Source organism: Volvox carteri (assembly GCF_000143455.1).
Source record: "Volvox carteri f. nagariensis unplaced genomic scaffold VOLCAscaffold_106, whole genome shotgun sequence".
Taxonomy (NCBI): Eukaryota; Viridiplantae; Chlorophyta; class Chlorophyceae; order Chlamydomonadales; family Volvocaceae; genus Volvox; species Volvox carteri.
In genome coordinates, this window is record NW_003307649.1 from 150,311 (window position 1) to 159,672 (window position 9,362).

At 57.6% G+C, this 9,362-nt stretch overlaps 1 protein-coding gene across 1 annotated transcript in view; it reads left to right on the top strand.

The window, feature by feature from the left end:
- Positions 1–1,294: 1,294 nt before the first annotated feature.
- The window catches only part of VOLCADRAFT_108330 (uncharacterized protein), a gene marked incomplete at its 5' end in the record, with an annotated part of 8,947 nt that continues 879 nt past the window's right edge, over positions 1,295–9,362 (top strand). Inside the window, 12 exons of the mRNA XM_002958763.1 lie at positions 1,295–1,441; positions 1,674–1,743; positions 2,333–2,646; positions 2,931–3,018; positions 3,358–3,464; positions 3,751–3,795; positions 4,658–4,902; positions 5,537–6,415; positions 6,671–6,788; positions 7,186–7,362; positions 7,868–8,046; positions 8,467–8,530. Of these exons, the coding sequence (XP_002958809.1) occupies positions 1,295–1,441; positions 1,674–1,743; positions 2,333–2,646; positions 2,931–3,018; positions 3,358–3,464; positions 3,751–3,795; positions 4,658–4,902; positions 5,537–6,415; positions 6,671–6,788; positions 7,186–7,362; positions 7,868–8,046; positions 8,467–8,530 (2,433 nt within the window). The remainder of the gene's footprint in view (positions 1,442–1,673; positions 1,744–2,332; positions 2,647–2,930; positions 3,019–3,357; positions 3,465–3,750; positions 3,796–4,657; positions 4,903–5,536; positions 6,416–6,670; positions 6,789–7,185; positions 7,363–7,867; positions 8,047–8,466; positions 8,531–9,362) is intronic.

The following is a 9,362-nucleotide window of genomic DNA, read 5'->3' on the forward strand; positions in this document are numbered from 1 at the left end:
CCCATACACACACGGACATATACACATACATACACACATGCACTCGTGCCCTCCCAGCACCCCCAGCACTCCCGCCCGCTCCGCCCGCTTTTCTCTCCCTTCCTCGCACACACCCCAACCGCCAACCGCCAACCGCCAACCCCCTCCTCAGTAACGGCTACCTGGACATCGCCGAGCTCACCCGTTTCTTCAAGGACCTGTTTCGCGACATGCCGCCGTACGACCTCCGCCTGCTGGTGGCTCATTGCTTCACGGCGCAGATAGACAGAGATGGACTTGTACGGCCTGATGAACTGCTGCAGTACCTTCGGTACGATACAATGTATATGTGTGGTGGTTTTGGGGGTTAGGGGGAGCGTGTGTGTGTGTGTGAAGGGGTCGGGGGTGGATTGTGCTTTAAGAGCTTAGAGTTTTCTTATAGTGTGTTTTTGTGTGCGTGTGTGTGTATGTATGTGCGTTATTATATTTGCCTAAACCACCTGTGTAAGATACACGCTAGTTCAGTTTTTGTTTTTGTTTCAGTTTCTGTTCCTGGTCGCTTTCTCGGTCGGCAGCGGTCGGCAAATCGGTTTCTACGGCTGCGGGAGGGCATAACGGCTGCGGTCGGTAAAACCTAAAATAAATTCTAAGTCAAACACAGAGTTCAAGTTCAGCGCGCGGCCCTACGAGCCGCAATAGAGGGGCTGCAAATCACGTCTTTGGGTCAAATTTTGGCCATTAGGGACCCGCCGCCTTACGGGGCTTAAGTCGAATTTCGGCTGCGGGTACTCGCAGTACCCGCCTTATTTGCCGACCTCGGCTCGGTGCTTCGTTAAAACGTCTTCCCTCCCTTCGGTTGCCGCTTACCCCCGGGGGGCATATTCACAGGGCCATTCCGTTAGAAGCCCCCAACGGTAAGCCGTACAGTGGGGGGGAAATGGAGGGTGCATGGGGTAAATGAGATGGGTGTTTAAAAGGTTTGTGTCTGTCTGCCTGAATGTTTGTTTGTCCTCCGCAGACTCAATCATACCCCGGCTGTCTGTCTTTGCAAAACCCAAATGAAAAACTGTTATTATTATTAAAACCCCCGACAGTGTATTTCAAAATTTTACTTGAGTAAATCCTTTTATGAAACGAATACGATAATATAAAAACAATTTTTTTTTATAAAAACCCTGTTTGGACAACGAAGTATTTCTTACGGAAATCAATATGATGCCTTCGCGGTTGTGCTACGGATGCTCCCACTCCTCCCACTCCCCCCTTCCAACCCCCCTCAACACACACACACACACACATTGCATCATATTGCCGTATGTCATGTCGCCGGATGTCCTGTTTAGGCGTCACGCACCGCCCCGGCTTCCGAGTGCCCTCCGTGGGCTCAGCCAAGGCCGGGCTGATGGACTCCATCCGCTCAATAAACCCTAACGCCCGCCTCAACTACGCCAAGGGCCTTACGGTAAGCGGTATTAATTCTTGCGGTTCTTGCGGTAGAGGGTCTGCATGTCTGTCTGTATGTGTGTAAACCTGTATGTGCGTTTGACTTGTCTTTGACCTACCTATGAACCTCCTCCTCTTGTGGTTTGGCCTTTGGCCCCACCATCGCCATCTGAACCATAATCATCATCACCATCGTTATCCATGATTGTATATATGTATGTATGTGTGTATATATGGCTGTGCGATTGCAGATCGAGGTTCCCGACGGCTCTGCGGTGGGCAGCGGGGGCCCCGAGTCCCTAGCGGCTGGACTACCGCCAGGTACGTGCAGTTGTACGGGTGCAGTACAATATCCGTCAAATCCTGGAGACTATGGACTAGAAATATTGAAATTCGATTACATCATACAACCACCACCAACTCATCAATATTCAAAATAGCACTAGGGATATGCAACCACCTTTTTGAAAAACTGATTGTCACTGAAGATCTGAGTATTGTGAAGGATCGACCGATGCAGGGGTCGAACCTGCGACCTGAGCCTTAGGAAAGCTCCGCTCTATCCACTGAGCTAAACGGCCTCCCTGATGATGATGTTAAAATCCAATCACACTCGAGGACACGATAGATGGTGGGAGAGCAAGTTACACCGTACAACCGACGGCGGTTTGGGCCCTTAAGTAGACCCCTCAACATGCAGTTAGCCCAGCATTCGTAGAGATAGATCAACCACCTCGACCTACTCAGCATGCGAAACTTAGCTAAATTAATTAGCCATATTAGCATATTTATTTGGCCTCCATGGTGACATTCCTAATTCCCGTACGACAGCTAACCGTAGTAACCGTACGCCGTACATTGTACTACATCCACCGTGAGTCCATCGGGTGTTTGAACAACTTCTTCGCAGGTCACAACTTCCTGTCATCGCTTCACCTACATCACCAGCAAGCCGCACCGGCCTTAGGGGCGGGGCTGATGTACGGCGGCGGCGGCAGCGGCGGTATCCCACTGACACCCCACAGCACCGCCTCCTTGGCGGCGCTGACGGCCGCCGCCAGCGGCGGCCTTGCCGTACCGCCATACGTTCCTGTACCGGTGCCGGTGCCGTACATGATGCCGCCCACGCCGCATGGCGGCGGCGTCAATGCCGCTGGGGGCTCAATGATGGGATACTTGCTGCCGTACCAGCAGGATATGTACCAGGCCCTCATGGATAGACTGGTAAGTTTAGCCAGCCCCGTGGGAGAGGGGGAGGAGGGGAGAAGGGGAGGGAAGGGGGAGGTAAAGGGGGGAAGGGGGAGGAGAAGAGGGGAAGGGGGAGAGGGAGAGGGGGTGGAGGACGTGGGGAAGGGGGAAGGGGGAGGAGGGGTTTAGCAGCGCCGTTCGTGGGGAGCGGGAGATCTAAGGCGCCACCACCACCACCACCACCACCACCACATGGCGGGTCACAGGGATTTCTCTCTCCTCCCCCCCCCCCCGGCCGCCGTCGATCCATTCCGCCACAGACGACACCGCGAACCTCGTTCGCGGGGTCCAGGAGCGGGCGCCGTACATCCATATCTTCCGTACATACACCACGCATGTCCGAGGCGGGTACGGCATACAGCGGCGCCGGAAGTGATGGCACTCCGTTGTCTTCAGATCACGAGGATGAGGCAGCGGCAGCGGCGGCGGCTCCGTCGCCGCCACCGCCGCCGCCACAGTCGTTGAGGTCTTCGTACCCATCACCGCCGCCGCTAGACACCGCGGCGATACCGCCGCCGCCGCCGCCGTACGTCGAGCCGCCGCCGCCGCCGTATCCCAATGAAGCACAGCCGCTGCCGTACGGCACGAACTATTCACGGAGGACGAGCTACCCTGGCAGCTATTATGGCAGCGCGCATGCGCCCTACCATCCACAACATCCCCCGCACATGTACGACAATCCTTCAGGACCGTACGGCGCGCAGCAGTACGGGTCAGTTTCACCGGCAACAGGCAACGGCAACGGCTTCGGTGCCGTTTCGGAGCTGGAGCGCATTGTGACGAACGACCCAGCGGTAGGTGTCCTGTTCTGGCAATATGTATTTTTCCCTTTCATTTTAAATGTTGCCTTTTTAGCCTCCTTGTCCTTGAAGCCCTATGCTAATAAATACACGCGCACGCGCTCCTCCACATTAATCCATATCTCCCCTAATTATTGGGGTTTTACGGCTCTCCCCCGTCTTCCCCCCCTTCGCCCTCAAATCCATATGAAAGGCTTTCCACAACAACTTCTCCGCAAGCTCCAGACGGGTTCCTATTAGCTCAGTTGCCGCCGTACGACGGCCGTACACTGTACGGCAGCCGAGTGGTTACACGTACGTGGTTCCCCGTGCAGCGTTAGGGCAGGTGGGTACGGCAAGGGATTTTAGGGGGAAGGGGGGAAGATGAAGTTAGCCTTTGAGAGAGTGTATGTATGTTGTTACAGGGTGGTTAACTTCGCCAGCGGCCCCCTTTCCCGGGGCAGTCCCTGCTCTCCCCTGCTAGAGGGGCACCCTAATCCGTCACCCCATCCGACTTCAGAATGTATTCGTTGGGTTCGGCAACTCACCACCAGCATCCAACCAAATCTAGCGGATCAACGGCGCCTCAACTTAGTTCCTGGTCAGCTCGCAAGTTGATATTATCACGTCCTACACCGTCCATAAGATGGGGGGCCACCTCCCATTTCATCACTCCTCAAACACCAGAGGAGCCGGCAGGTGGATTTGAACCCGGGTCGACTGGGTCGACTGGGAGCAGAAGTCAGGCCTTAACCTCTGCCAGCCGCCTGCCTCAAGTGTATGTATGTGTGTATGGAGGGGGGCCGGAGAGAGAGGGGGATATGATGGCGGTGGCTCCCGTTCCCGGGGAGGAGGATGAAAGCTGCGAGGTCTGTACGTCTGTACGTCTGTCGCGAGCGGGCTTTGAATACTTGCAGCGTTTGCCCCGCGACTTCCTCTGTCTTTCCGTAACTCCCTTGATCATTAATAACTACCAACCAAAAAATGTAGTTTTTAAGCCCCAAGTAACCAACCGTTAATCATCTCTTCTTTCCGTGCTTCCCCCCCACCCCATCTAACGTTACTGTCCCGTCCTGGCTTCTTCGTACGCACATACACGCATACATACGTGCTCACATACATCCTCACATACATACATACATAAATACATACATCCTCACAAACTTATAACCCACCCTACCTACATACATACATACAAACACAAGCAGCTAATCAACCGAGTGTATCCGGGATTACGGGACCGCGAGCGGGCCTACCTCGTGGGCGTGCTGGCCGCCTGCCTGCCGTACAAGATGGCGTCGTACACGGAGGATGACGTACTGCATGCGGTACGCCAGGGCGCAGCCATTGAGCGTGCGGTTCAGGAGCGGCGGCTTCCCGGGGACATGGTGGCAGTGGCGGCCCGGCTGGCGGATGACGTCATGGGTAATGCCGCAACGTACGGCACGGCGAGGTGAGTACGACAGTATGTTTGTACAGCGTAGCACGACTTGGATGGTTCGCGATTCATGATGCAACCAGCCGTACCCGCACCCCGGCCCCGTGGTGGGTTGTAGCACTCGCAGGCGGCGGGTCATCGGTGATGTATGATGTGTGAAACAGGGGGGTGTATCTTCGCCCGTGGCAGCTACCCTGCGAAACCCTGCCTTCCCCGGTATTTTCGGGGCACCCTCATCCAGTCACCCTAGTCAACTTCTCAGTGGATCGCTCAGGTTCCGCACCCACCACCAGCATCCAACGGAATCTGCCGGGTCGACAGCGGCCCAACTCCGTTCCTGGTCGGCTCGCAGGTTAACTTTATCCCAGGTCACCACCGTCCATCAACTAGGGGCGCAATGCCTTCCACCATCGGAAGGACTTTTGACCCTAACGGGTATCGATCCCGGGATCTCCCGGGGGCAATGGTCGCGCCTTACCAGTGGTGCCAAACCCTATGTATGTATGTATGTATGTATGTATGTACTGTACGGGGGGTTGGAGAAGGAGCGGGGGCCGGGGAAGTCGTTTTCCAATGCCCCGGCGCCATATCATTCCCTTTCCTTTCCCTCATGTCGTATGCCGTACGTCTTCTGTCGTACTTCCCACAGGACGGCTTTCCAGGAGGCGGATCGCTTCCGCCGGGGTTACTTGCCGCTGACGGAGGCGGCCCGCATGCTGACGCGGCTGAATGCCGTACCACCCACGGCTGTGGCCTGGCTGATGGCCGGCCTGGCACACTACGCCGCGACTGCACTACAGGGCGCAGCCGACCTGTCGTACAAGGAGCTCGGCGCCGGGCTGCTGTATATGTCGGATAGCGCTGCCACCGCGGCCGCTGCCCCGTCAGCACAGCTGCCTTATTATTCATCATATGATCAAAAGGACAGCTATGCCGTACCACCGGATAGTACTACGCCGTACCCGTCGCCGTTCACGGGGCCGCATTACCCAGTTCAGCAACCGCCGTACGGCGCTGGGGGACCATCGTACGGTGCCGCTGCGCCGTCGTATGTGGAGCGCTACCCGTCTCTAAGCTCCGTACCATCAATGGGAACGGCACCGCCACAATCACCAGGATCGTACGACAGCCGATACCCTCTATCACCTAGGGTATCGTACAGCGGTCCCCCGCCACCGTACGGCTCTCCACATCCGTACAACCATCCTCCAAATCCGTACGGCGGCCCTCCGAGCCCACACGGAGTCTCGCCGAACCCATACAGTGCATACCCAATGGGCCCGTACGGCAGTCCGCCATTGTCACCCCACGTGGGATCCCTTTCGTACCCAGGGATGCCGCCGCCGCCGCCGCCGCACTCGCCGTACGGGTCGTACACCGCTGCCAGCCACATCCCCGTTGCGACGGCGTTGGACTACCCGACCGCCCCACTGGCCGCTGGTGGCGGCCCGGCGGCGGCGGCAGGATTATCTCTCGGTACGGCATACATGATGTGGACGCACGACAATCGGCAAGCTGTCGTCCAAAAGTACGTTACGAGCCGATAGACCGACAGCTGAATTGAACTGGGAACTGTATTTGGTGATAGCGGTATGGGAGAACTAACTTACCCAATCACCATCTGTATCGCCATATTGACTTAGGGGGTTACAATGCCCTAAATTTCACATGTGTCCTATTTTGGCACTACTGTTTATCACAGCGACTGTGTGTTTGCATCCGTCCGTCCGTCCGTCCGTCCATCCGTCCGTCCGTCCGTCCATCCGTCCGTCCGTCCGTCCAGGCACTTGTCGGAGGTGCTCAAGGGCCGGGTGGCGGAGCTGGAGGTCCAGAAGGGCGCCCTGGAAAAGGAAGCCGGGCTGCAAACCAAGATACTGGACTTGTCTAATGCGCTGCTGGCGGTGGGTGGCGGTGGGTGGCGGTGGTTGGGTGGAGTGGTTGGGGTGGTTGGGTGGAGTGGTTGGTGTGGTTGGGTGGAGTGGTTGGGGTGGGGCAAGCCACGCGAGGACGGTCGTGTGTGTGCGCGCGCGCGCGTGTGTGTAGTGTGTGTGTGTGTGTCTGATAGAGAGAGAGGGAGAGAGGGAAAAATGAGTGAGGTAGTGACCAGGAGTGTAGGGGAAGGTGAGGTGCTGGTTCCCCTCTCCCCTTTTCCCACCCACCCACTCACCCCGGCGCCCCTCCCCGCCCTCCACCTCCTCCTCCTCCTCCTTCCCCCTCGCGCATCGCACCAATCCATCCATCAATTAATCGACCAACCAACCAACCAACCAACCAACCAATCTCAATCTCAATACGCAGAACGAGACCGCCCAACGGGACGTGTTGGGTCTCATCCAGAGCTACACGGGCGCCGGCACTCCGCCGGTCAGCGTGGCGGAGATGGTGGGCCGCATCCGCACGACCTTGGAGGAGGCCCTGCAGCTGGCCAAGTCCGCAAGTGCACCAAGTCCCCTGGGGGGCCCGGGGCTGGGTCAGGTGGGGCCGCTAGGGCCGCCGGAGGGCGGTGAGGAGGGGGGTGAGGAGGGAGTGCATGGGGACGTGCATGGTGCAGCGTGCCTCTGTATGTATGTATGTATGGGTGGGTGGGTGGGCTGGGGTTCGTTAATATGTAAGTGCGCTTGTGTGAATGTGTGAGGGTTACAAGTATCTGACAATGCCTGACACTGGCCACAGGGGCTGCTGCCCAGCCCAAACACAAAGACCGCCTGGCTAAGCTCTCTTCCCCCGGACGGGGGAGGGGCGCGAGGGGGCTCTGTCCTGCCCCCTCCTAAGCAGCGAGGAGAGCCGCAGGTCCGCTCTCCTCCCCCCCGGGGGTGGGGAGACGTCGCGCTTAGTGTGTGTGTGTTGTGTGTTGTGTGTTGTGTCGGGGACGTCGTCCCTGTCGCCTGTCTTTGCCCTCTCTCCCCACCCACCCGCCTTGTGTGGGGTATCAACCACCACAACCACCACAACCACCACAACCACCACAACCACCACGTAGGGCGCTTCGGGACCCTCCGACTTCGATTCGTTGCTGGACGCGCTGACCAACGCGCGCTGGGTGGGGGGTCAGCCCGTCAGCACCGAAACCCTCCGTACGGCACTGTCATTGCGACGGGACGCGTTCGCATTGCGGAGGGCCCATACGGCGGCCATGTTGGAGCTGGAGGCACGGCGCCAGTGAGTGGCGCCAGTGTATATTGCCTTGCCTTGCCTTTACTTGCTTTGCTTTGCCTTTACTTGCTTTGCTTTGCCTTTACTTGCTTTGCTTTGCTCGAGTCCTCTCCGCTTTTAGTTCTCTTTAAATCCTCTTTTAATTCTCTTTCCCCAAAATCCGCTGTATAAATAAATAAAGTCATATATCCCCCTTCTTGCCTTCCCTTTCCTGGGCCGGCTGTACTGTCTAGCCGGGGGCCCCCGCCTTTTAGCTTCCTTTGCCGTTGCCCCCCGCAACTCGACATCTCCCCCCCCCTCACGCCCCTCTGCTCATCATTGTCCATCTCCAGCTCCTTCGCGCCCTCCCAGCCACCTTTAAAACTCTCCCTTGTAAAGCTGTGTGTGTGTGCGTGTGTATGTGTGCCTCGCCATTTCACCTGACAGGGGTATGCAGGTGGCGAGTCAGGAGGCCCAACAAGCCATGTCCATACAGCTACAGCTGCTACAGGTGCGTGTGTGCGTAACAAGGGGACAGAGAGCTCTCACTGCGAGGTGGTGTGAGAGGGTGTGTGTGTGAGGGTGTGTGTGTGTGAGGGTGTGTGTGTGTGAGAGTGTGTGTGTGTGAGAGGGTGTGTGAGAGAGGGTGTGTGTGAGAGAGGGTGTGTGAGAGAGGGTGTGTGTGAGAGGGTGTGTGTGAGAGGGTGTGTGTGTGAGAGGGTGTGTGTGAGAGAGGGTGTGTGTGAGGGGGTGTGTGAGAGAGGGTGTGTGTGTGAGAGAGGGTGTGTGAGAGAGGGTGTGTGAGAGAGGGTGTGTGAGAGAGGGTGTGTGAGAGAGGGTGTGTGTGAGAGAGGGTGTGTGTGAGAGGGTGTGTGTGAGAGGGTGTGTGTGTGAGAGGGTGTGTGTGAGAGAGGGTGTGTGTGTGAGAGGGGGTGTGTGAGAGGGGGTGTGTGAGAGAGGGTGTGTGTGTGAGAGGGGGTGTGTGAGAGGGGGTGTGTGAGAGAGGGTGTGTGTGTGAGAGGGGGTGTGTGAGAGGGGGTGTGTGAGAGAGGGTGTGTGTGAAAGGGTGTGTGAGAGAGGGTGTGTGTGTGAGGGTGTGTGTGAGAGGGTGTGTGAGAGAGGGGGTGTGTGTGCCGCTCGTCTTTTCCAATGCACCTCCTCTCGCGGGTCCTTTCGTCGGTCCTTTGTGGCGCCCTTGCAACGGGGGGATGGGGGGGGATGGGTGGCCGCCACACTCCGCTTTAACCTTTTCACACAACCACGCCCCCTCCCCTTCCCCCCAGGCCCAGCTTCAGCGCCAGGCTCAGGAGCTGCAGCAGCGGCTCATGGCGGAGGCGCAAACC